Source organism: Cervus elaphus, chromosome 5, assembly GCF_910594005.1.
Source record: "Cervus elaphus chromosome 5, mCerEla1.1, whole genome shotgun sequence".
Classification (NCBI taxonomy): domain Eukaryota; kingdom Metazoa; phylum Chordata; class Mammalia; order Artiodactyla; family Cervidae; genus Cervus; species Cervus elaphus.
The window spans coordinates 109,777,820-109,804,965 of NC_057819.1; the positions used below are offsets into that span (position 1 = coordinate 109,777,820).

The 27,146-nt window shown below is 44.6% G+C and overlaps 2 protein-coding genes across 2 annotated transcripts; one reads left to right on the top strand and one right to left on the bottom strand.

The window, feature by feature from the left end:
* Positions 1-620: 620 nt before the first annotated feature.
* On the top strand, positions 621-8,228 carry SNF8 (SNF8 subunit of ESCRT-II). The gene is made up of 8 exons (XM_043904268.1): positions 621-767; positions 1,119-1,169; positions 3,159-3,297; positions 4,127-4,231; positions 4,829-4,901; positions 5,845-5,986; positions 6,896-6,970; positions 7,980-8,228. The coding sequence occupies exons 1-8, from the start codon at positions 714-716 to the stop codon at positions 8,115-8,117; spliced, it is 777 nt and encodes a 258-aa protein (XP_043760203.1). The 5' UTR covers positions 621-713; the 3' UTR covers positions 8,118-8,228.
* Positions 8,229-9,574: 1,346 nt separating this feature from the next.
* On the bottom strand, positions 9,575-24,215 carry UBE2Z (ubiquitin conjugating enzyme E2 Z). Its single transcript, XM_043904266.1, has 7 exons — positions 23,781-24,215; positions 21,576-21,648; positions 19,490-19,677; positions 17,055-17,166; positions 14,650-14,762; positions 13,807-13,897; positions 9,575-11,623 (listed from the first exon to the last, which is right to left on the bottom strand). Exons 1-7 carry the CDS (start codon positions 24,101-24,103, stop codon positions 11,453-11,455), a joined length of 1,071 nt encoding a protein of 356 aa, XP_043760201.1. The 5' UTR covers positions 24,104-24,215; the 3' UTR covers positions 9,575-11,452.
* Positions 24,216-27,146: the final 2,931 nt, after the last annotated feature.

Genomic DNA, 27,146 nt, shown 5'->3' on the forward strand with positions numbered 1-27,146 from the left:
GGTATTTGCCTGAAGTTCCCTGGTGGCTCAGCGATAAAGAATCCGCCTGCCAATGCAAGAGACACGAGTTCCGTGGGGAAGATCCCCTTGGAGAAGAAAATGGCAACCCACTCCAGTAAATCCCTTGGACAGAGGAGGCTGGCCGGCTATGGTCCATGGGGTCTTAAGAGTAGCACACGACTCAAGAGACTAAACAACAACTGGATCATATGTAGTGGAAGCTACGAGCTAGGTAAACTAATTCCACAGTCCAAGTTCTTAACTATAAGGCCTTCCCCAGTCAGAAGCTCTGAATGATTCCAAAAGGTAAACCTTATTAGCATAGAATAGATCGTTGTCTGCTTAATACGGAATCCTTGGCGTCCAACTCAGCGAATGGTACTCAGCAGCCAGCCAATAAACAGTGGCGGACCTCCACTTGGAAGCCGGGGTGGCAGTTGAGGACGGTCACAGGAAGTTAAGAGGATCCGAGGAGTACACGTGGGTAGGAGCACCCGGCCGCAGTTTTGCAGCTCCTTCTCGGCGCAAGAGGCGGGGCCGCTCGGCCCCTGGCGGTGGGCGATCTCACCCCCGCAGCCGGAAGTCTTGACGTAACTTCCGTCGCGCGAAGATGACGTATAACACGCGCTTCCGCGTCAGGGAGCCGGTGGCGGATCCCGGGACGTGGAGACCCGGGGTCCCGGCAGCGGGGCGGCCCGCGGGCCACGGCGGGGATGCACCGTCGTGGGGTGGGAGCTGGCGCCATCGCCAAGAAGAAGCTTGCCGAGGTGAGGGGAAGAAGGCGGGCCCACAGCCACCCCTGACTCGCGAGAGACAAATCTCTCTGAGCAGAGCTCTATACCCTCAAATAGCCTCCAAAGAATTTGACGCGGGCTTCTTGGATCCCAGGGAGCTGAGTTTCTCCAGCTCCCGGTGGATTGGAATGTCACTATCCCCAGAACCATCAGTCCTTTCCCCCACGTCCCCCAGTTTGATTACAAGGGAGTCGTCTGTTCCCTCCTCTCCCTAAGAAAAACCATTTGCGAGACCCTCCTTTTTTCATACTTCTGCGGAGGCAATACAAGTGGGAGCCCGCAGCATCCATTCTCTCAACTCATCCTGGTCTCTTTGCCTGACAGGCCAAGTACAAGGAGCGAGGGACTGTCTTGGCTGAGGACCAACTGGCCCAGGTGAGTAGGTTGGAGGGCTCCAGGTAACAAAGGAGATACCAGAAGGCTGGGCAGGACTCCTCTGATATAAACCAGACTGTTTGGATCAACCAAAAATAGGGCATTTGGCAAATCCTGATTTCTGTGCTGCTCAGATCATTTAGGTGACTTGCTAATAACAACGATAGCTGACATCTTTGAATGATTACCTACTTTTAGCATCCCAGGCATATGTCCATTTTCTTTAGGTACACTGTCTTGTTCATTCCTTTTGACAGTTCTATCAGGAAAGAACTCTGTTCTTTGCAGTTTAGAATTGAGGGCACTGAGGTGTTAAGTGCTTTATCCAAGGTTACATAGATAGTAAGTGGTAGAAGATTTCTCTTGGTAAGTAAGTGGTAGAAAACTTCAGCCATGTCAGTGGCTGAAGATTTCCTACTGTGTGAATGCTTCAAAATTGATTATTAGACGCGTCTTTGATTTGCGTCTTTTGAGTTTTTACTTTAAATGCCAAAGAATAACATGGAAATATTGCCTAACCTCTGACACCCACCACCATCACATCTAGGTGCGTACCAGAAGTGTGTGACAGTAACGACGGTGTGGTTCCTGCAGTTTGCTTCTCTAGTACTTCCCTTTTCTGTACATGCCCTCTAGTGTACTCACTTATTTTTCCTGGTGAAGAAAAGGAGGCAGTGAGGCAGGGAAATGGGGCCCTTGAACTGAGGAAAGAAGGTAGACACAAGCTGTGCTCTTCCAAAGGTCCCACTCATAGAGGGAGATAACATGCAGGAATCAACTGGAAATGGTGACTATAATAACATGTAAATTTTTAATAGGAGAAAATGAGATGCTGGGCCAGGAGTGGTTATTCTTGGTGGCTTGTAGATAAGCTTTGTTAATTAGGCAAAGAGAAGGAGTAATGCAAATAGGAAATCAGAATATCCCCTGAAGCTAAAAAGAATGTAGCTTTAGAATGTAATGTGGTAGACTAGACTCACAACCATTCCTCAGAGATTCTTTATCCTGGGTTAGCCTCAATGAGGTCCTTAACCCACAGATTGATTCAACAACACACCTGATTCATGCCAGGCTTCCATACTCTCCTATATAGCTTTTCTGCCAGTTGCTGAAGATTTCCCACTGTGTGAATGCTGCAAAATTGATTATTAGGTGCATCTTCAATTAATTAATTTCATTAGATTTTTAAATAAATTTTATTTTATATTGGAATATAGTTGATTTACAATGTTCTGTTAGATTCAGATGTATAGCATGTTGAGTCAGTTACATATATATCTATTCTTTTTCAGATTCTTTCCCCATGTAGGTCATCATAGAATATTGAGTAGAGTTCCTTATGCTATACAGTAGGTCATCGTTTGTAGGTCCTTCAGTTTAATAACATTTTCCCCCCCTGCCCCCCCCCCCCCCCCGGGAAAAGAAAAGCACTTACAACATGTTATATAATAAGAGTTGTTAGGAGAGTAAATCCTAAGAGTTCTCATCACAAGGAAAAACATTTTTTTCTCTTTCTGTAATTTTCTATCTGAATGATAGATGTTCACAAAACTTAACTATGATCATTTCATGATGTATATGAGTCAGATAATTATGTCATATAATGCTGTATATACAGTGCTGTAAGTCAATTTTATCTCAATAAAACTGGAAGGAAGTGAATGAATGAGTAAATAAAAATTTTTTAAAAAAGAAAGAATGGGAAAGAAAGAATTGTTAGATGCATACTGACTTTAGAACAGAAACACATAGGGAAAAAATGTGTATTTTAGAATTGAAGCAGCATTACAGCATCTTGTTTCTGTTATAGCAGAACTGTGAAGAAGAGGCAGGGAAAAAAGGGAAGGGAACAGTTAACAGTATAATGGTAGTCCTGAAGACAGTAGGTTATTTCAGCCTTTGCCATGCCACTGGCCCAGGGGCCTACTCTTGGCATTCAGTTATCACTTGTTTGGGTTGCCCCTAACCTTCCCCTTGTTCATCCTGCAGATGTCAAAGCAGTTGGACATGTTCAAGACCAACCTGGAAGAATTTGCCAGCAAACACAAGCAGGAGATCCGGAAGAATCCTGAGTTCCGGGTGCAGTTTCAAGACATGTGTGCCACTATTGGAGTGGATCCTCTGGCCTGTAAGGAATCCGTAGGGGTGCGGTGTTCTAGGGTTGCTAAGGGACAGAGCTCACCTAATTGTCATCACTATTGCTGGAACATCTTCTGTAAAGGCTTACAGGGAGATCTAGAGGATGTTATCTATAGGGAGTACCTAGCAGGATGACTGTCCAGTTTGATGGGAACAATGGAGAGTTTGGAGTGCAGGCTGAGTGGACAGTGTACATGATCTTCCCTGGAATGATGTGCTCTGGAATTTTTTTATGACTATTTTTTCCCTTTATTAAAAAAAAATGTATTTAGTTTTGATAAAAGTGGTATGTGTTTCAGTTAGTCAACAAAGAAAATAAAAGGAGAAAGTAAAAGTCTTTTGACCCTGCCCGTTATTGCAGAGATAAAGTATGGTTAAGGTATATTTACTTTCTAGACACCTTCATCATATTTATACATTATTTTTTAAAGATATATGGGGTTATGCTGTAATTACTACTTTATAACCTGCATTTTTTACTCAATAAAATATCTTCAGTGGATTTTTGAATGCCATGTCTGCTTATTCTTTCTCTTAGCTTTGTCTAGACCATATGTCCCATTATATTTCACTCTGTATATCCTGAGCCAGACATAGCAGCCAAATAGAACTGCTTTTTATATTGCCCACCTTTAAAACTTTCTGAACCTGTTGTTTAGTAGGAATAACCAAGAGTCAGATTGTATTGAGCATCCTGAGTCCAGAAGGGCTTAACACTGGGCAGAGAAGACTTCCCATAGAGTAGATGTTTTAATCTAGCTTTGAAAGAAAAAGTTATAACTAATAAATAACCTAGCTTTTGTCTTTTTGTCTTTTAGCTGGAAAAGGATTTTGGTCTGAGATGCTAGGCGTGGGAGACTTCTATTATGAGCTGGGTGTCCAGATTATTGAAGTGTGCCTGGCCCTGAAGCACCGGAATGGAGGTGAGGGTGGCTGAATGGAGTCCTGTGGACTGGACTTTGGGCTTCTCTGAGAGGGAAAAAAAAATCTTGAAAAATGATTTTTCCTGTCTGGCAGTCTGCAGGCCAATAGGGTCTTGAGAAGCTGTTTGGTCCTGAGAAGCACATGAGTGCTTCATGCAGTTGAGTTCATGGCTGGTCTCCATGGCCAGCGGTAAACATGAATGATTCTCTCTATTCTCCAAAGGTCTTTGGTCAGGAAAGCTTAGCCCCTAGTTGTTACAGAACATATAGGGAGGTAGAAAATAGGCCTTTCCCTCGATAGATGATATGTCTGGGTTATGATTTTCTCCTTAGTAACGGTAGGCCTGCTCTGCTTCTCCAAGGTGTGTTGATGCCAACTGAGTCTCTTTGCTCCCCAAAATGTGACCTTCAAAATTGTCATCCAGTGGTGTCATCTTAATAAGCATACTGAATGGTCTTAAAGCTTAAAACCAGTTAGAAATCATTCGCTGTAGACACAGCCTTGGTGTCAAGAGAACAGTTTTTCAGATATGATGCTGACTTTTTTAAGTCATAAAGGTAATCCTTCAACTGCTTTCTGTCCCCCCTCTCCAATAGGTCTGATAACTTTGGAGGAACTGCATCAACAGGTGTTAAAAGGAAGGGGCAAATTCGCCCAGGATGTCAGCCAGTAGGTTTTGTCTTCCAACCTCTTGGGAGTATAGAAAGGTCTTTAAAAATCAGGTGGAAATCTTTTCTTCTGTTTGTAGGTCTAGGCTAGTTTAGAAATCTTTTTTATTCCTCTTTATGATCAGAAGAAACGTTTTTATTTTAGAAAACTGAAAAGAGATAAAAAAAAAAAAAACCAAACCACCCATTGTTTCTCAGCTGAGAGATTATTACTATTAAACATTTTGATTGATTTTCTCCTAAGCATGCATAAATACGTGAATGTGTGTGTATACACGCACATTTTTTTTAAACATACTTGAGGTGGTGTATACTCTTGATGTTATTTGTGGTCAAGGAGATTAGAGCAGGCACTGAGAAAGGCTGGGGAAAGGAGTTGAGCTCAGAAGATGGGGTCTAAATTGCCCTGGTTCACTAGCCTTTATGCATGACTCCAATTTGAGAAAAGGTGAAAAAAGCTAATCAGTTTGTAGACTGCCTATGTGGTCTGCACATTTTCAGATGTGGATTTTCTTCTCTAATTTCACTTGTCAACTAAGAAATCAGAAAATCTAACACTGCTGGGTCTGAATTTCCAAATGGCAGTAATCAGTTGGGTTGCCCCCTTTAAAATAGATAAGCATTCTGTATTTTGCCATAGTTCACACTACTCCCTATTAAGTTCAGCTCGCTTATTCACATTTCCTGATGGGCTCCTAGAAGCAAGTTTTTATCTCTGGTGTTGGAATGGCTTGCTGAATGGAAAGCCTGACTCCTCTACCATCTCCCTTGAATGTCCAGGCACCATTTGGTGCACATTAACCCTTCCTTTTTACCGATGTAGTTAAATGTTGTGCAGACTTGGGAGTCTTCCATCAGGGTATCCTGCCTAGGGCAGAGCTGAAACTGCACTGTTGCTAGGACTGGTCTGCCAGGGATCTTTACGCAGCTGTTCCTCACCTCAGAGACGACCTGATCAGGGCCATCAAGAAACTAAAGGCACTCGGCACTGGCTTCGGCATCATCCCTGTGGGTGGCACTTACCTCATTCAGTCTGTTCCTGCTGAGCTCAATATGGATCACACTGTGGTGCTGCAGTTGGCAGAGGTACCGGTGTGCCTTCTGAGTGTGTGTGTGTGAGTGCGTGTGCATGCATGTACATGGCAGTCTGGGAAGGTATTTTCTGATGTCCTCCCCACCATCACTCGTGCCTTTTGCTGCAGCTGTCTAATGGATGCACTACTCAGACCTGTGCTTATTTAGCAGATGTTTATTGAGCAGCTACAGTGCAAAGCACTGGGCCAGGCTGTAGGGGCAAATAAACATGGGTATCACATAGTTCCTGCTCTCAAAGAGCTTACATTCTAGTGGAGGAGTAGACAGACATGCAGACCACTAACTGAATATCCTTGGTGAACAGATTTTTTTGATGTCTCTGTAAAACTACTTTATGGATTCTTTGAAAAAAATTTTTAATCTTGTTTGCCATCCTCCTGTTCCTTAATAGTGCCTTAAGCTGTACCGTCTTCCTGCAGATCCTTATCACATGTTTAAGGAAGACATGTTCCGTTTTCTCAGTGCTGTAGTGTAGACTAGAACTGAGCAAGGGAGGGAGGGGGCTTTTCTGGCTTGGGGAATGATTCGGGTGAGGCTGGACAAGGGCTGAATTCTTAATTATTTTAGATTATGATCAGTTTTGATGATCATCATTCCTTCCTATCAGTTAATCATTCTGAATCTTTCTTTGCCATACTCTCGAGTTCTCTGTAAAAGTCTACATTAATATTTAGTACCAGGGATTCTACTTAAGACTGAGCACCTCAGTCTGCCTACCTCTGTCATCCTGAAAATCACTTCTTACTTCTGCCGGGACCTCTAAACTTTCTTTTCTGTGCTCCCTTAGGCTTTACCCAAGGGCAGGTCCCCCTCCTGTCTGGATAAATTACTTGTCCCTGGGCAGATGCTGGATTCTAAGGGAAAGCACACACTTAACTCATTCCCTGTTCCTTCCTTCAGAAAAATGGCTATGTGACTGTCAGTGATATCAAGGCCAGTCTTAAATGGGAGACGGAGCGAGCGCGGCAAGTGCTGGTACGTGACTTTTGGAATGGCTGAGAAAAGATGGGCCCCCAGATGGGAGGAGGTGGGTAGACAGGTACCACTCAGGCAAGGGCTGCAGCTTCTAACTTGTTGCTTTGAAGGCTGCTGCTACCACACAGAAGTAATCCCAGTGTTTCTCTGCAGATGGCACAGAGAGGTAGAACTCACAAAGGAGGGGGCTTCAAACACTGGCACATGGGTACAGCCAGCCTGCCACTGGGGAGTCACCAACACCTTCTCATGACCTGTAGAGCCTGGTCAGACGGTTAATGTGGTTTGACTGAAATTAATAGTTGATATACAGTGAAGGAACTATTAACTAATGATATTACATTTCTATGATTAGTGCATTTATATATAGTTTTATATATACAAGTTTCCTGGTACTAATGAAAGACTAATGTGAAGAGAGAGTAGCATGAACATGTAGGATCCCTGGCTTTCAATATCCTTACCCGGGCAGTTAAACTAAAGACTTAACTTCATCTGTGAAGTGGGGATGACATAAACATTTGTTTAATAATATTGGGTCAAACAAACCCATGTGGAGCATATTTCCAGTTACAGGAACTATGAGTCCATTCTAATACAGACTTTCCATTAACTTCTCCGGAAGGGTTTCCCTGTCTTGTAGCTGTCTGTTACTCAATAAGTTAACTGAAAGTTAGTGATCTCCATTTTGTTTTTGGGAATGGAGTCAGTGATTTACTCAAGGCCATGTAGCAAATGTTTCTGTGGCCCTACCTTCCTTCCACAACATCCCCCTTTGTCATGATCCTCTTTCCCAGCAGCACAGATTAAGCAACTTGGTAGTATTTCTCACACAGTGGGCAAAGATCTAGGTTAAACACATCATTCCAGTTTGGCTGTGTGGATATGTGAAGGCACTCTTGTAGATTTAGTTTGAAAACCCTACTGAAGCCAAGATAGGTTTGAGGATTATATACCCTACTTTGTGGAAACTCCCCTTTCTCAACTGACTTTTTCCTTTTTCCACCAGGAACACCTGCTGAAGGAAGGGCTGGCTTGGCTGGACCTGCAGGCCCCAGGGGAGGCCCACTACTGGCTTCCAGCTCTCTTCACAGACCTCTACTCCCAAGAGATTACAGCAGAGGAGGCCAGAGAAGCGCTTCCTTGACTGGGAATGAAGTGGGCACAGCAACAGGCAGGGAGAAGAGGGAGGAGCTGGTGGTGAATAAAACCTGGACAACTTTGTTTTAAAAAAGAACCAAAAAAACCCCACCAAAAATTCCAAGTTTTTTTCTTCCCCCAATATTCTTCATTCATTACTTTATTATTTTTTTAAAGTGCCTTCACATTGCATTTTTATTGGAGAAAACCTTGTTTATCCACTAAGGGTAACCTGAGTAACAGAGAACAGTGAGCAGATAAAATGACTTGCACAGGTCATCTACTACAAGGTCATGGTAGAGCCGGGCCTAGAATGAAGGCTGTCTTATCTCCTGGCTAAGACAGTCTAGTCTCTGTAGCCCTGAGACATAAATTCTAGTCTCTTAATTTAATTCTAACCCCTTCCTCACAAGATGTTATCTCAAATGAGCAGACCCTAATAGGCCAATAAATATTCACTTTCAGTCTCTTCCAGCTTCCTCTGTAGAGGTTCCAGCTTATGGCAGCAGACGTGGCTGTGAGTGTGAAGGAAACACAGGTCAATGTGAAATGGTGGTTAGAGCAAAGGAAATGCAATGAGAGGAATCGACCAGTAGTGGATGCAGCATTTCTCAAATTCCTTACTGACTTTCCCTCCTATAGTGATCACCAGGTCCCTCTAGCCTTATTGGTGGGAATCATTTATTGAACACCCGTGAGACACCCAGCTTTATATACCTTTTACATAGCCCTCACAATGTTAAGTGTCAAGTAGGTGTCCTAACCTTTCAGGTGAGGAATCTTTTTTTTTTTTTTTAGGTGAGGAATCTTAATTGACAGGGGCCACCTACCACCTTAAGCAGAACTCAAGTTAGAGCCTAGGCCAACTAACCCCAGAGCCCAGGCTTGCCTTTATCTAGCTTTGCCTGGCACAGGTTAATAGATTTCGTATTTAATTTCTTCCTATACAGATGGTCAACCAAGAGAAGCCTTTCTACCAGAAAGCAAGAGCCTTCTATAGCAAATAGAGATGAGCTGGGTGGCCAGAGTTAAGCCCTGTCTTCGTGGTCTTTAATTCTAAATTCCCAAGGGTTGGTTTGCTATCAGAAAACTGAAAACCCAATGGTTTGGAATATCCATACTGATACACCTTTCCCTTACCAAGGGGATATATAGCTAGCTCTGTCTGTCCTTTAGGACATGTTCACTTCCTGAATAGGTATTTCTTTGAAAGCAACTGAGACCAAGATGGCACTCCTCTCCTTGACTGCCAAAGTTACAGCCTCAAAAAAAGGACCGTATTTCTGATGGATGGAAACTTGTCACTAGCAGTCCTGCTTCCACACCACATTATGTAACCCAAGTTTCTGGCTTCCAATGAGCACTATCTTTATGCAACAGTTTCAGGCCTAGGTGAGAGGTGTGGTTGTTAGAATGATCACATTCTTCCTTTTACACAAACCCTCCCACACCCACAGGCGCTTCCTCCTTCTGCCAAAACAAACTTTATTGCACCAAAAAGGAAAAAAAAAAAATTCATTTATGTACAGTCAGATATAAAGACATCTCTTTGACTCCTGTGCATATATTTCCTCAACTCAAGATTTAGGGCGTAAAAGTCAGGCTGGTATGCCAGACATGCTCTGCCCATGGCAGGGCCAAGGAAGATTGTCACTTGAAAGTGGGAACACTTAAATGGATGACAGACAACACCGGACCAGCAGACCAAGGGCATCCTTCTAAGCCCTGTACTAGCTCTGGGAATGAAGAGGGGAAACTGGAAGCAGGGTCCCTTTTTGAGTCTCCTTGTGAAGAGACCCAGCCTTTAGGTACAAAGCTAAACCTCCATCCCCCAAGCCCACTTACTGTCCAGTTTTTCTTCCTGCCCTCCCAAGTAGGACATTCTCCTTTGTGCCCACCCTCCCACCCCTGGGAGGTTCCGTGATCCACAGACAGAGGCCTCCCTAGCAGCGGGCAGAGCGGGGATGAATGACCGTTACCCTCCCCTTACATGTGGCTGGATACTGACTGAGGCCCTGCGTCATGTGGCTCACTGTCAGCCCACTGGGAGCCCTAACAGTAAGAATCTGGAAAGTACAGAACACATCAAAAACGGGATGGGTTCCCTTGATGCCCAGTATCACAGGGCACCTAAAGCACGTTTTTCTGAGCCAACCAGCTAAAGGATCACTGCAGCTAAATACAGATAAGAGAAGCAACACAGCCAGGGAAACACCCATCAGTCAGTGATGAGCAGCTAGAGGTGAGCGGGGTGGAGAAGGGGAGGAGTCTTCAGAGTCCCAGCCCCCACCCCTCTGCCATTGGCTACCCCTGCTCCCCACAGCTCCCTGGGCTTTGAAGTGAGAAGGTGGGACTACAGGCTGAAGTGAGAATAAGCAAGGACAGCCAAACAAAATACAACAGGACTAGCATCAGCCTCCTCTGTATGCCCCCCCCCACCCCCACCCCAGAGAAATACCCTCATTGTGACTAGTATTTATGAAAAATCTGTTAAAGAGACTATTCTATGTAGTGGCTCTAACCCCATACACACAGCTGCTGCTTGTGTTGGGGACTTTTCAAATCAGTGATTGTGGGAACAAATGGCATTTTCAGTTTCTTATGGTGCCTGTGCAGGCTTTACCACGACCTTGGTTCAGTCCCAGTCACATTTACCTTCTGTCTTAAATCTAAAATGGGTGAGGGAATGGGGGACAGAGGAGAAAGGTGCTCAGGTGCTAGGTAAAGCTTACTCATCAGCAGCCTAGACTCCACCACTGTTCCTTCTCTTTGGTCTGTCTAGAACAGTGACTATAAATTAGGAAAAACTTTTACGCTGGCCCATGGGAAAAAATGGGGGTAGAGGCAGGGAGGAAAAGGGCACTGGGGAGCCCTGCTTCAAGACTGCAGACAGACAGACAGACAACCACCCAGACTGCTGAAGTGTCACAGACAGCCCCCCACCCCAAGCTCCCTTCCAGATATTCCCATAAATCTTTTGGGCACACTCCCTCTAGGAATTGCAATTTCGGTCTCCCACCTGTCCCTAAGGAGCTGGCCCCGTGGAGAGGTGTGTTGGTTTTGTTTTTTTGCCAGAGGCCCTCGCCCTAGGTGCTTCTGCATAGGTACCTTGGCCTCTGATTTGGGATGAACACAGTCCCAGATGCTTGAGAGCCAAGGAAGTCAGATCAGAAACCGCCTCCCCTCTCCCACACCCTGGGATCCGAGCTTGCTTGGTTCTTGCCATCTTGCAGGATGACGTCACATTTGGAGGGAGATACACAGTGCCTCTCCATCCCTGGGGTGGGGGAAAGGGACTTTGCTGGGACTCTCGAGTTGGGGGAGGGGTGAGGGGAGCAGGGTCTAAACCCTCAGGCTCCCGTGCAGGTCTGTCTCTGTCCCAGATGAGCTGCTATCAGAGTCCATTTCGGCGTTCTCATTATGGAGCCTCTCCAGCACTTTCTGACGAATCAGTCCCAGGCGCATCAAGAGGGACTGGTAGTCAAAGTGGCCCCGTTTCTCTCCGAAAGGGTCCTGTGGGGGAAAGGAGACAATCGGGAAGGAAGATTCAAGTCTGGGTGGCTCACCCTAGAGAGAGAGCTTTAGGCCCGCATGAAGTACACGCTCAACTTCTGAGCATGGGGACAGAGGAAGGCATAGCACAGAGATTCCCAACAGCAGACATCATCCTTGTTTAAGAATACTGTGGCACGTTCAACAGCAGACAGGTCTGGCTTGGGCTAACATTAGAATGTGTTTGCATTCCCCAAAAGCAAGCCAATGTGCCAAAGGGGGACACACTAACAGGGAGAGAGAGAAGAGAAATTCAAGACGAGGACTGTAATCATTAAGTATGGCAATGTTTTCAGTTAACCTCATACAAACTATGAGAGGGTCTCTGGGGCTTAGATGGTAAAGAGTCTGCCTGTAATGCAGGAGACCTGGGTTCAAACTCTGGGTCGGAAGATCCCCTGGAGAAGGAAATTGCAACCTATTCCAGTATTCTTGCTTGGGAAATCCCATGGACATTCCCTTGGGAAATCCCTGGTGGGCTACAGTCCATGGGGGTCACAAAGAGTCAGATACAACTGAGCGACTAACACTTCACTTTCATACAAACTATACAAGGGAAAAACTGTCCTTCATTCCCTATACTCAAAAGGGTAATTTACTTTTCTGAGATCACAGGAGGGTAGAGAACTCAGGAATTCTGACTTCTGGATAAGCACCTGCCCTCCTCCCCAGGGATCAGTCACCACATTCCTGTCTAGATTTTTGGGCATCACTCCAGTCCTTGTCATTTGAGATCAAAGATCACCAAACATCATGTAGAAAGGAGATAACTGTCTTTAAAGTCTCAAAAATAACTATGGGTGGGGTGGAGAATATAAAAAAGTAATTAAAAATGCTAAATAGGGATTATGGCAGCAAGGTAGCTGGGCCAAGGTTTACACAAGTGTAACCTTGGCAGTTACAAAAAAGTACATGATCCTCTCTCTCACATAATGTCTGCTTCTCCCACATAAACTCCTGTCACACTTCTGCACACACATTACCCTCATGATCGGGGCCAGTGGATGTAAACCACAGTCTCGAGACTAGAGCTTGCACTTTCCACATGTGAGGGTTATGGTCCCCAGAGGCTGAACTTCACACTTACTCTGGAGCTGTCAATTTCTCAAATCTTCCTCCTTTCATCACTGGCTCCATTTCCACCCACTCTCCTCTTCCCCAGATGCTGTTTTTCTTGCCCTTCCCTCATCAGAAATTGTTTTTCCTTCACAGACTATTAGAAATACTGCTAGATACCAGCAAAGAGAATTCCTGATGGGGAACAAGCTAAAGCATGCAGTGTCCTCAATGTACTCTTAGAAAAGTTTCAGGGAACAAGTCAACCTTGAACTGGCCCTGTCTTCTGAGTTGAAATGGGGCAGGTAGGGAGGAAGTCCTTGAAGGAAGGATAGGGAAACTACCATCTCTGAGGAGCACCTGAGGAAACAGGACATTTACTCCCATGGCTGGTGGTGTTGGGTGTGTGGAAACACAGACCAAAAAGAACTGGAAAAAACCTGATGATGTCTTAGTCACATAGCCAAGTCACCACTTTTCTATAGCAAGTAAAGGATCCAAAAGACACAGGACTGGTCCTTCAGGACAGGAGGGTTCTCAACCTACTGCTTATATCTGAGTCTATTTACAATTTAGTTTAATAAGAACCTTTTCATTTAAACAAGCCTGAATTCTGCATTCTTACTAGAAGCAGAAGCACATTTCTGGCAGAGAATGAACAACTGGTTACCATCCTTGTAACAGGAATCTTTCAATAATAATAACTGCACACGCAATGTTTCCCTAAGCATTCTTTCTCTTGACACCCCTCTGAACTTTGGATGAAATTCCAATAATTGACTCTACAATCCCTAAATTCTGAGAGGGCTGATATTCTTAGTTTGAAAAGATTGCTGACCAAGACTGGAAGGAGTTCCAGGATAGAAAGTAGAATGATTCAGATTCTACTCATGAGCACCTACTTTATGCCAGGAACCTAGAACTAACTCCAGATGGCTTCACTCTCTTTGGGTCTCAGTGACTCAAATGCATCAGGTTCCTTTTGGTTCTGAATGCTATGACAGATGTGGATGTCACCCTTCAGGGGGTGGGGTTTAAATGTCTGGTTGTAAGGTCTCTGGAACTAGCAGCAGGGGCTCCATTGTTACCTGCATAGTCTGGCCTTGAAGGTGCAGGCGATCTTTGCAGGCCACCTCATAGAAGTCATAATACTCCAGGAAGGACTTCTCCATCACCCCTCTGGAAAACAAGCAGAGAAGTTTAAGTTAGGCACAAGACGGGAAGGCGCCACCGCTTCACCATCTAACTTTAATGCCAAATTAAGCAGCTAGAGTTCCCATGACCAGATTTGGTTTCCTACGAAGATCTTTGAATGGAAAACAGAGAAAGTAACCACTGACTGCCCATGGTTTATTTCCCTTAGAGATTTTAAGGATTTTTAAATGGGAGTGATTGTTAATACTGATCACCTAAACCCCAACTTCAACTCATGACTTGCTCAATCGTTTTCCAGAGGCCATCCCTAATCCCAAACCTTATTCAAAATTCTCCTAGATACTCCTGAAACATTGTATATGAACCCTATATCAACATAAAAAAAAGAAAAGTAGCCCCTTCAAATCTTACAAAAGTTTGTTTCATTAACTCTTTGTTCATCTAGTTTTAATACCTAGAAGTAGACATGAACACTAAGAAATGGGTTTATTATGACGTGCTCTACACCTCATTTGGCTGTGTACAGTCACCATGTCTTTAATTAATGTACAGGTCCTCATCAAACAAGGGCTCCCTGAGGGCATGAACTACATCTTTCCCATCAGGCCTGGCACTCTCCAAAAACTGAGAGGCCCTCTGAACTTCCTCTTAGATAACCCTTTGGTCACTTGCTCTTTAAAGGCATGAACCACATCTTTCCTTTTGCCCCAAAGGTATGAACAAGTTAAATCTCCAAAAGGAATATCAAGTATCAAGTAGGCTCTCTTTACACATACCTTAAGGGTTCAGGGCAGGGACATTTTCCTTCCATCATATCACAGACTGCCACTCTGATGGTCTCATGCCGAATACATTCATTGTAATTTTTGCTGTCCCCTGGATGTCTCTCCTATAATGTGACAGATAGCACAGTATCGAAGTATAAAATTCAGGTAGTATACGGTATATGAACCAAGCAAATTAACTATGAGGACACCTTTCCCACTACATGGCAGACATGAAGAACAACTAAGTGCTTGAGACCACTCGCCTCTCCCCATGCATACCAACACCCATCTGCTATGGATCATTTGACTACAAGCAGCAAACCAGACGCATCAAATTTCCCTAAGCTTGAAATGAACAGCCTTGCAGAAAGGATTAAGTGGGAAATAACCATATGTAAGAATAATGGTGGGACAAAAAGTTATAAATGATGCTAGGAGTCTCAACCTGAAAAACCTATAGACAGCAGGATGCTTCCTGATTAACTCCTTTACATGCCCGTTGGTGCCACCATCATTGAATCAACTATTATCTATCAGATGTAGAACTCGAAATTTCAAAAGAAAAGCTCCAAACTTGGTTTAGAGAGCTGATATGAAAATGTGAGAGCATGGCGTCCCAACCTTTACCTTTAACTCTTCCCTTGTTGCCCCCTCCTACCACCATCAATCAATGAGAGCCTTGGCCCCTGATCAAAACATAAAATGAACAGGAAAGATAAACGTGCTTTCAGCCTACTATCTCAGTTCCCAACGTGCATCAGAGCAAAATCACAGGGCAATGTGGGATACTGTAAACTTTTTGAGGAAAACAAGAGAAAACTCCACGCTAACTATTACCTTGAGATAGCAGTTCAGTTTTAATACTGACCTGTATTACATTCCTGTTGATGACATACTGTTTTTGTGAAGCTGAATTTTCAGTCTCTACTTTGATAAATAGTAAGTATCATATGAAAACAGGAGGGAACAGAAATGAGGGTGGTGGCTCTGATCTGATTCCATGATTTTAAAAGTTGTGTGGCACTCAACAGGTGTACACATCCTATTATTAAGTCACCGTAGTCATCTGAGAAGGATGTAAGTGATTTGGACCTAACTACTTAACAAACGGAAGAGTCTGGCATTTCTTTCTGCCTGGGAAACTGAAAAACCACCAAGACAAGAGGGTTTGGTGAACCAAGAATGTTTGGTAGATTTAAGAATAAAAGTCACATGTCTTGAAAGTGACATGGGCTTCCTAGTGGTGCTAGTGGTAAAGAACCTGCCTGCCAATGCAGGAGAAATAAGAGATGCAGGTTTGATCCCTGGGTTGGGAAGATCTCCTGGAGAAGGGCACAGCAACCCACTCCACTCTTGCCTGGAGAATCCCATGAACAGAGAAGCCTGGCAGGCTACAGTCCATAGGGTTGCAAAGAGTCGACACGACTGAAGCAACTTCGCACGCATGTCTTGAATTTCCAAACAATATGTAAAAATAAGCTCCTTGGTTAGCCAACACAGTCCATTTCCATTTCTACTACTCCTGAAATTGCATTCACTGTATGTTTGAAAGGATGGCTTAGGGAATAATTTTTGTTCATTCTTAAAGGGTATTTCCCCCTTTCTTTAGGTCTGCAGAGGAATCACCAACGTTAATGTTTTCTCAAATAGTTTCAAAATGAATTAAGCTGTTTTAATCACATAAAATGAATTATTATCCTTTGAGATATCAGTGGAATTCTTTTCCTGTGCTCACGAGTAACCCTGGAAGGGTCTCTGGAACAATATAAAACTTTGGGCTCCTGGGACTACATCCTGATCTGTGCGTCCTTGTCAAAGTTAACTAACTTCTCTGAGTCACAATTACCTCAGCTGAAAATACGGATAACATTTATTTTGCAGAGACAGTATGAGGATTAAATGAGAAGTTACATGTAAATGTTTGGCAGTGGCTGGACATGATACCCCCTTGGAAAACAGGAGTTTCCTCCACCTTTTCTTTGTAAAATATTCTTGCTCTAGCCAACAACTGCTCCTTTGGCTCTGTAGGTAACAGTACTTCAGGACTCCAGAAGAAAAGTCTGGCTCAGCAGCAGTCACTTGGGAGCACCTTAAAGGGATACTGGACAATGGAGGCATACAGAAGAACACTGGCTGCAACCTTCCAAACAAGACATGGAAATCAATTTCCAAATGACTCCACTGACTTCCACATGGTAGATTAATCCAAGTCAATGGAAATAACTCAATAATGTTATTGTCATTTAGTAAGAAAAAAATTCATTCTTAAGGCACACACATGCCAGTTCCAACAGTGACAAGTTTAATACACTGGACTGAGCCAGGTCAAAAATGAAACAAAAACCCTCAAGCAGATCTATTAAAACCCAATATTCAATATTCTACACTGAAGAGCTGGGCCCACCTGGCCTTACCTGCTCAAAGCCAGGTTCGTTGTGATAGGGGTTCTCGGTCATCAGGGATTGGATGGAGATGAGCACAGACGAGATGCTCTGGGCAGGGCTCCAGGCAGGGCCGGTCCACGTACTGCAAAACACAGCAGAGGGGAGGGAAGCGCGTGAGGCAGAGAGAGATGGGAAAGGCCACACAGAAAGACCAGTGAACAAGTACCCTGGGGCCTGGCAGCACCGTCGTAAGTGACTCACTTTCTCCTTCACTATGAATACTCTGGAATTTCCCAGCCTCCATCTCCTCTCATTCACCAGAAATCAGTCAACTGACTAATCCTCTTATCAAGTGGCACAAAAGAGGGTAAAGCAAGCATGCTAACTTTGAAGGGATTTTCTCAGGGCTAGGAGAGAAACAGTAGACAGGGGAGGTTCCCTTCACCAAAATGAAAGAAATAAGGTAAGAAAACAACTCCAAGACAGTCTAAATGTTAACCTCCATGGATCTCAAAGGGCTTACTTATTTATTTATGGGTGGTGATGGAGTCAGAGAGAAGTTGAGCACAGAGGCAGAGAAGGGAGTGAAGCCATCTGGTTACATAGAGGCCATGTGGTGGGACTGATGATTGGGGATCCAGTCTCTATCAAGCCCCCAAAGATTGTCAAGTTCTCTGAAGACTATATAACTCTGACAAAAGACAGAAAGGAAATAAAGGGCATTCCGAGAGTGTGGAGGATTTAAAAATAATACATGAATAACATCTTCAACAACAGAGAAACACCAAAATTACTCCTCTTTCATAAACCTGATGGAATGTTGGGAGGAGGGAAGCTTGGACATAAAGACATTTATGTTTTAGCTCAATTAATAGAAGAGATGGCACCTGAGCTGGAAGCTGAACATAACCTAAAACAGTACTGGCTTGTTCAAGTGAACTGGCCAGGTCCTTCTCCCTGCTGGTCTTGAGGAAAGGCCAGTAAGTGCCGAGGAACAGCAGCTCCCTCAGAGCTCGCTGCAGTGCCTCTCAACTTTGCTTCTCAGCTTTGCTCCCCCAGGAACCCTAGACATCACACTCTTTGAAGCCTCTAGTATGTGGGAACTGAAGTCAACAGGGTAAACTTTCAATGTCTTTTGTAAGCCAGCCCAATGTGTTTTATAGTTAAGGAGGAAAGGAATGACGGTGATAAAGTGAATGGACAACTAAGTATGCATGGGAATATTCTCCTCTGATTCTTTTTTTTTTTTCCTCCTCTGATTCTTGATGGCAAATTTTCAAATTCAGAGTAGCTTCTTTTCCTTTCCATCCAATACTTGTGCCACTTTTACTCCACACTGTCTTACTTCCCCTGTTTCTACTGTGAGCTGATGTTTGCTCAAAATAGTTTTATGCTGGCCTAACGAAGGAAAACTTAACACAAAAACATGTTCAAGAACAGCTTCCATACAGAAGCAACAAGTGAATCTCCTTACCACTGTGGGACACACAGATCACCATCGTTCCAGCACAGACAATTCTCTACCCTAACGAGATAAAGGGCTTCTTTAAAGACAATCTCCTTTAAAGGACTTTCTCACTGCCACAATCATGGAACAAATTCCTACATTTGAGAGAAATGGGGATGAGGAGAAGTTTGTTTCAGTTGCCTTTTCCCTACACAAACCTAAAAAGTATTGGACTGGACAGGAAAAAGAGAACAGTATCACCAGTCTGGGCAACTTTCTTAATTTCAGTTTTTACTTGTTCTCTGACTCAGGGAAATTCAGACCACAATAAAAAGACCAATCCAGAATACGCTAGAAGATATTTCCATTCTGAATTTTTAACCCCCAAAGGCAGTTAAAGGGAATGGATGAGAACTACATGAAGCAAAATCTTAGCATCACCTAGAAACAAAAATGTACTTGAAACTTGTTTCAAAGCTGATGATTTCCAATCTAACATTTTTCATTCAGTTGTTAAAATATAATCACCACTTCCTCCAAAGCCACTCATGAGAAACTCAGAAATAAGACATTCACACCCTTGAATGGCACAGGATCTGCAGCCTTTCTCAACCTGCTCAGGAAAGAATTAAGCCCTGATGCCCTAAGGTAGTGGTTCTCAACAGTATGCACCAGAATCACCTGGAGAGCCTGTAAGACACATTGCTGGCCCTACCCTCAGAGCTTTTGATATAGTAAGTCTAGGGTGGGGCCCAGATTCTGTATGGCTATAAATTCCCAGGTGCTACTGCTGCTCGGGGTGAACCACTTCACTAAGGCATCCATTGTACATCATAAATTCTGTTTTTTGCCTCTAGAATGATACTAATCAAGTACCATCCAGGGAAGAATTGAGGGAACAGTCATTCCAATTATTTTCCGTGTTCTGTGATTCAGATGAGAAACCCTGGTTGATAAAGGCTGGCCTAGAGTAGTATTTGCTGACAACCAACTTGGCCACTTAGGAGTCTCCTCTTACCCTAGAATACTCAAGCAGACTTTCCCATTGCGGTAGAAGTTGGGGTTAAACCTCACTGTGTTATTGCCCGTTGTCATCAGTTTGACCCGAGGTGGGTGGATGGGATAGTCGGGCGGACACCGAAACACGAACAGGAAGAAACCCCCTTCATAAGGAGTGTCAAATGGGCCTGTGATCAATGCATGAATCTGCAAAATAAAACCCCATCTCAAAATTGTGAGGTGATGTCCCATCCCAAACCCTCCTGACTTCCACTTGCTACCCACACCAGAAGCAGGACCTTCATCTGAATCCATATTCCATGTCCTCATCATGAAGAATCAATGGCCTGTGCTCACTCACACTAATAAATATTTTTGGAATTTTAAGAAACCCCATTACAGAGGAGTGGCATCTTACTCAGAGGTTCCATTCTAAAGTTAGAGCCCAAGGTGAACATTGGATCAAGCCAAAAATCACCCTTGAGTGTCCCTTAAAGCATGTTTTCCGTTTGGACTTTCCTGATCAGCATTTTATATAACAAATGAATAGAACACCAACATGCAAAATATAACACACACCTGTAAAATATTATCCTAGCAATGTTTAATTTTAAGAAATCAATACTTTTTTTTTTAACTGAGTACTAATATTTGGATTCACCTAGGTTAAACATGTGTACGATGCAACTCCACCCTCCAGTTACGTAGCATAAGGGGAGGTAGATGAACAGAAAAGAGGAAAGGGACTGGAGGCCACAGCAACAGTGCCAATCACAGGGCAGAGCTGAGGTTTGTGATGGGGGCCTATGGTATCTATTTCCTCTGCAGAGGATCAAACCTACTGTGGAGGATGTGGCTCAGGCAGCATCCAGCTGTGTGAAAGATACAAAGAAAAATGGGGAAACTCAGGGTCCACTCGGAGCCACAGACTATCCCCAGAACTTTCCCCAACACCATAGGTTAAATAATAATAAAAAAAATCAGCACTTAGAACTAAATTCTCTTCCTCCAGCTGTGATTATCAAACAAGATTTCCCTTCTCCAAGGGAGGAAAACTTTAACTGGCTCAGTTATATTTCTTCATCTGCAAAGGCTCCTAGGCACTTAAGTCTGCTCAGAATTTAAACAGCAAGGGAAAAAGAACCTGCAATCCAATGCCTCCATCTATAGTCCCCACCTTGTCCTGGTGGCATCCTTTGCTATCTTTTAGCCTTCAGTTCTTTGGAATAGCAAGCTCAAATGGTATCAACATGACATCAACTCTGGGATCCCAGGGACTAGTATATAACACTGATACTTAACTAAGGACAAGATGTCCCAGGAAAGAATTTCCAACTACATAAAAAGGAAAATCTCAATTTAAAGGGAAACCTATTTAAAACAAAATAGACACCAAAAAAATACCAAATTTGAATTTTTACTGGAAGAAATATACTATGAGGAATTTTCATTTAAACAACACAAGATTTAGGTAATCCAATTTCTTCCTAATATCAGTTTAAGTGAAAATTCATCTCTAAGGTAGAGTAATCAGTGACAGAGAAGTCTAGGTATCTATGCCAGTGGAATTTAAGCTTTCTCTGTGTTTGTGTGTGGACAAGACAGGAATGGTCTTTGGGGTGGAAGGGATACTCAAAAGGATCAGTAAGGACAGGAGCCTAAAAAAGACCCTGCAACTACAAACACTGTTCACTCAAGCTTGCCCCTTCCCCAACCATCTTTCCATCTGATTTATAGCACCACACTTAAAGGTCAAGATTGGCAGGACAGGGGAAGAGTTGGGTAGTACAATAGGATGTCCATATAATTTATCACCCAAACTGGAGCATTTGTGAGAGTGAAAGAGAGCCCTATTAATAGTTAGGCTTGGACAACAGGCATAAACTGGGATTTTCCAAGCCAACTAGAACCTTTTGGCATCCCAAAAACAAATAACCTGTTCAAGGCTCTGCTCCACTTCACTGTGTGACCTTGGGCAAGCCACTTAACTCTCTTGCAGTTTTGATTTATTCACCTACATAATCAAAGATGTGAACTGGATAATCTCTTTTAGGCTCTTCCAGCTTAATGGCCCCAATTTCCCCAAACCCCACCAAGGTACATACCTTTGTCATGTCAACAGTATCAGGAACAACGAACATTCCTGGAGGAGGCTCCTTATAAATGGACATGATATCCCTGTATAACACCAAGAGGAAGTGGGAAGGGAGTGAGGGAGAGGAGAAGAAAGGGGAATCCCTTGAGCAGGACAGCTGTTGTCACCTCAATGAGGCCAGGGCTCGAGAAGGTGGCGCTTGGTACCACAAATGTTTGCACTGTCTTGTTGGCTGAGAAATCTCAGCTGAGGGAGTACTTGTCAGGCAAGCAGAGAGCAAATTATTATCAAAGGGGCATTGTTTCCTCAGGGGGAGGGTAGTGGGGGGGGGGGGCGGATCAGACATCCCAATGGCATCAGATGTCACCCTAGAAAAGCCACATCCCATTTACTATCACTTCCTCCCACATTGGACTTCATTCACTCCCCACCTCCGAGATTCCCAGGTACTACTCCTGAATGCTAAATGAAGACTTCTCAGTTACTAGAAGGCTTAATCAATTCCATTAAAAATCTAATTCTATAAACCACATAGTTGACTGTTGTTGGCATGTGGATTATATGAAGCAAGTGAGCTAACAGGGAGCAATAATGGCCTTCCTGCCCAGGAGACTAATAGGGTACAAATGTCCTCAGGCTGGGGAAGGGATCCTCTGAAACTGCTGAGAATCGCACATGTGGAAGAGGATATGTAACCATTACTATATAAGATGAGAAAACTTCTAGGTCATAGCTCATGAACTAGAATGGATCAGTTGTGAGCAAGCGTTTACAGAAGGATGTTCTGTTGGAAAGTTTAGGGACTTGCTATGGAAATGAGTTTGAGCAAGCTCCTGGAGTTGGTGATGGACAGGGAAACCTGGAGTGCTGCAGTCCACGGGGTCGCAGAGAGTCAGGACACGAGTGAGTGACTGGACTGAACTGAACTGAGGATACATAGGGACATTAAAAAGTGCAAATAAGCAACAGAGTAAAGGAAAAGAAAAGTATTGGCAGAACTGAGAGGTATGTCAGGATTGGAAGGCTGAAAATGGCCAAAGGAGTACAAGAGCTAAGGAGTGATGAATTTAAGTTAGTGGTGGCAAACTCGATGGAGTTGGCAAACTGTGTCAGGCACTGGGCCAGGTACTTTACACACAGTATACGGTTTAATTTTCAGAACAATCAGTAGGTACAAACAACTGAAGGAACTTGGAATGTGGGGAATGTGATTACCTAGATGAAGATGACTGTGATGGGGGCATGAGGAGAGAATCTGGTTGTCAGCAAACAGGTTTCAGGATTGACAGTAGCTAAAAAGCATTCCCCTTTCCTCTGTGATAGGTACTATACACTAAGCAATTTCGCAAAAACATTATCTATTAAATGATATGATCTAAGATCAGTCACCCAAGAAATAAGCACAGAAGGGACCTGGACCTTTGTTCCTATATTTGAATTGGGGATATTGACTTCAGAAAGTAAATCACATGACTCAGGGGAACGACTACAGAAAACAAAGTCTTGAGAGGGATATTACAAGCCAAAGTGAGACTAGGGGTGGGGGCGGAGCGTGAAGAAAGCTTGAGTTCCTGGAACAGGTGTGAGAGCAGACAGTTTTGGGATTCTGGAAAAGTGGTTCAAGGGAAGGCTGCCGGCATATGGGGGAAGAGACTTAGACTTGGGGAGGGGACTCTGAGAAGGGGGTTTGAGGAGGCCGGGAATAAAAAGCCAGGCTGGCCTGGAGTCTCAGGCCGGGCAAAGCAAGCTGTGTGTTATTACAAACGGGGCTCGGGAGGAGACGACGCAGGGGACCGCTGGGTGGGGCCTCCCAGCAGCATCTAGCAAGGCTGGGGTGGGGAGGGGGGGAGTGAGGCGGTGCAGAGGGCGGGAGGGGGTGTTACTGAAGCGCGAAAGGGTCGGGTTTCGGGCGGGAGGTCGGGTGGTGTGGGGGAGGGTGTCCGGACTGGAGACTAAGGGCTCACGAGAGGTTACCGAGGGGCGGGGTCGGACCTGGACAGGCCAGGAGGGGCTTGGTGCTTGTGGGGCGGGGGGAAAGAGGACTTGGATCCCGTAGCTCCAGGTAAGCAAGACGTGGGCCTTGGAGTTGGGCCACCGCGAGGGCAGCGCGGAGGCAGCGGGGGTTGGGGGTTGGTAGTGGGAAAAGGTGGGGGGGGGGGGCGGGGAAGGTCGAGCCCCGGAGCTCGGGGCTGGGGGAGGAAAAACCCCGGCTCACCGCTTGATCCGGAGTAGACATTGCGGCGCGGTTCGTTCGCCGTCCCAGTCGGAGCTGAGTGTGGGGTCCCAGTGGCTAAGGAGCGCGGCCCCGTGGGCAGCGGCCGAGGGCGGGAGCCCCGGCAGCGGAGCCAGGCCGCTCCCCGGCCCCCCGGCCCCGCCCGCTGCCGCCGCCGCCGCCCACACATCCGGCAGGAAAGGCGGCCCGAACCCGCCGCCGCTGCCGCTAACACCAACAACACCGGTAACGCCGCTTGCCCCAGGGCCCGCCGCCCCGGCGCCTGCTGTCGCCGTCGCCGCCTCTTCAGTCGGACTCTCCGCCATCGCTTCTTCGCTTCCGGGACTGCCAGGCAGCACGTCCGCCGACCAGAGCGGCCGCTGCTCCCTCCCGCTCCTGCACCACCGAGAGCCGGGCCAGAGTGTCCCCACCCTCCGCTTCCCCGGCCCGGGCGGCGCTGGCTCCGCCCGCCCCCTCCCAGAGCAGCGAGAGGCGCTCTGCAAGAGAGTCCACCCACGGTCCTCCAGAGAGGGTGGGGGTCGGAGCTCGCCGGGCACGAGTGTGTACTGGGCCTGCGCGGACCCCGCGCTTTGCGAGAGTAGGTTCTGAGGCCGGTTGGAACTCCTAGGTGTGGTTGGGTGCCCAACTCCAAGGAATATTTTATTTTCAAGCGTTGAAAGGGGAAGAGAGGAGGACCGTTTACCACATTTAGGAACGCGACCCTCAGACCGGCGCAAGGGGGAGGATTGAGGCTCCAGCCTCTTTGTGGGGAGGCGCTGAATAGAGGAGTTGACTCGCTTAGGGCCCTTCCTGTCCGAAAGTCTGTGATTTATCCTTCTTGCACCCTCACTCACGGAGGGCAGGCTGCCATTGCCCCCTGCCTGCAACAGAAGCAAGAGGAAGGAAGGAAGGAATCAGAAACTGCGAGTGGAAAAACTACCTCATTTTAGAATTTATTCAATGTATATTTATGAAGGGCCTGCTAAATGCCAGGCACTTTTGCTAGGCGTTGCCATAGGGATACTGAAACAGACCTAGAGAAGCTTGGTTGAAAAAAAAAAAAATCAAGCCTCCTGACTTCACTCTCAGCATTTCTTCCCACAATTCTTTATGCAGGAATCAAGGGGATGTGAGTTGAAATCCTGGAAGGATTTCTCAGGACTTTATTGAGATATGTAAGCTGAAAAAACACTATGGGCTAAGGAACACAAGCTATCAAAAAAAAAAAAAAAAAGCCTTCCCTTTTCTCCCTATCAAGAGTACAGAATCATAATCTAACAACACTCCCAGCGGGAGCAGGGGCAGTACTGAGTAACCAAATATACTGATATTTCTGCAAGAAAGCATATGAATATTCATACTGGTTGGGTAATTTATGAATATTCATACTAAAACAAATAGCTTCACTTTATATTTTTGCCGCCAAATTTGTTTTTAAAAAGGAAGTCCTGTCTTCACAGTTTTGTGAATTTTCCAACAGGGGACTGTGGAGTTGAATGATAATAGCATTTATTGGGAATTAAAATATTGTGTTAACATTTATTGAGTTAAAAAAAAAGAAAAAAAATTTATTGAGTGCCTAATATGTGCTAAGGGCTTTATATACTTTGTCTTGTTTATTCCTTTCAACAAACCTGTGAAGTGAGTATTGTTATTAGTCCCTTCTGATAGGTGGCATATTGTTACAGCTTGGAACTCTCTGACACTATCACATTGTACCTTGTACTAATTATGGTAACTAATGGTACAACTAATTTGATACCTGTTTCTTCCTACTCCCCCACCCTGTTTCTTGAGACTATAGATCATGTATTATCTATGAATCTAGCAGGGGCCCTGTCATAAACTTAGGTACTTACCATGAAGCAAAATGAATTGATATACTATACAGATTTCCTGTTTTGTTGGTATAGTGTTTTACCTCTCTATAATAAAAATGCCCAAGTATCTGTGAAGGATACTCAAGAAACTGGTAACAGTGGTTGCCTTTTGATGGTTTGGTTGCAACATACGTACATATGTACACACACATATTCACACACTTGTACCTTTTATATGTGCTGTGCATCTATTGCTTATTCAAAGTATTTCATTTGTTTTTCAAGGATTCCAGAATTTTTCTTGGTTATTACTTACTTAGTAAGATGATCAAAAATCAACTCACAGGGTAACCTCACACAAAGAAAAACACTACTCCATAGCTTCTCCTGGAGAAGGCAATGGCACCCCACTCCAGTACTCTTGCCTGGAAAATCCCATGGACAGAGGAGCCTGGTAGGCTGCAGTCAGTGGGGTCCCTAAGAGTCAGAGGAGACTGAGCGACTTCACTTTCACTTTTCACTTTCATTCATTGGAGAAGGAAATGACAACCCACTCCAGTGTTCTTGCCTGGAGAATCCCAGGGACGGGGGAGCCTGGTGGGCTGCTGTCTGTGGGGTCACACAGAGTCGGACACGACTGAAGCGACTTAGCAGCAGCAGCAGCATAGTTTCTCCAGGACTACAGACTGCAGAGGCCCATGGGTGGCCCTGGAGTGAGAGGACGCCTCAGTGAGTCTCTTCCTTATTACTGGGCCATTGTTTTCAAGTATAAGGTCCATTAGCAACGGGACAGTGACAGAAAACACAACCTTACAGGAGAAGAATGAGGTTCAACCTTTGATCTTTACCACTCTGCAAATATCCTCTTTGAGCCTGTTTATAGAATGGTGATAATTATTGCCTCTCAGAGTTTTTCTGAAGATTAAGTGTGGCACTTCCAGATGTGTTTTGCAAAGTGGTAAGCATTGTCTAAATAATTGGCACCTTACTTGCCCATGTACCTTTTCTGAGCCTGTGCTCATAATTTTCTCTACCTGGAATACTCTTTCCCTTCATTAGGGAAAATCCTAGTTATTTAAACTCTCTAAGCTTCTATTCCTATCAGTAATATTGATAAAGTAATAGCAGCTATAAAGAAGAGATAATGTGATAATGAATGTACACAATACCTGGCCAGAGTAAGTGTTCAGTAATTATTTTTATTATTCTTACTCATTGTCAAAGCTGGCTGTAATATTACTTTCTCTGCCAAACTTTAACACCCCCAGGCATATTATTAATATTATTATTAGTTAGCCATTTAAAACGACTCCATCCTCTGAAGTAACTCAGACTTTTGTTATAGCACACAACTGCTTTTTATTTTAGTGGTTTTGTTACTCATCTGTCTAGTTACTGCATATGGCATTCTCTGGGATATAAGCATGGAGGACCTACCTTCATCTCCAGGACTTGACATTCTGTGGTTATTGAAGAAATGGTGAATAGAATGGAAATTAAGACATGGTAGCCAGTTGCTCTTCCCCTTACCATGGATCTTGAAGATTTC

Coding starts and splice junctions, on each gene's coding strand:
- UBE2Z (XM_043904266.1), bottom strand. CDS start 24,103: ATGGCGGAGAGTCCGACTGAAGAGGCGGCGACGGCGACAGCAGGCGCC. Junction 21,649..23,780: donor TGTCTACTCCGGATCAAGCG/GTGAGCCGGGGT, acceptor GGTGTTATACAG/GGATATCATGTCCATTTATA. Junction 17,167..19,489: donor GTCTGCTTGAGTATTCTAGG/GTAAGAGGAGAC, acceptor TGTGTTTTGCAG/TACGTGGACCGGCCCTGCCT.
- SNF8 (XM_043904268.1), top strand. CDS start 714: ATGCACCGTCGTGGGGTGGGAGCTGGCGCCATCGCCAAGAAGAAGCTT. Junction 3,298..4,126: donor TGGAGTGGATCCTCTGGCCT/GTAAGGAATCCG, acceptor TTTGTCTTTTAG/CTGGAAAAGGATTTTGGTCT. Junction 6,971..7,979: donor AGCGAGCGCGGCAAGTGCTG/GTACGTGACTTT, acceptor TTTTTCCACCAG/GAACACCTGCTGAAGGAAGG.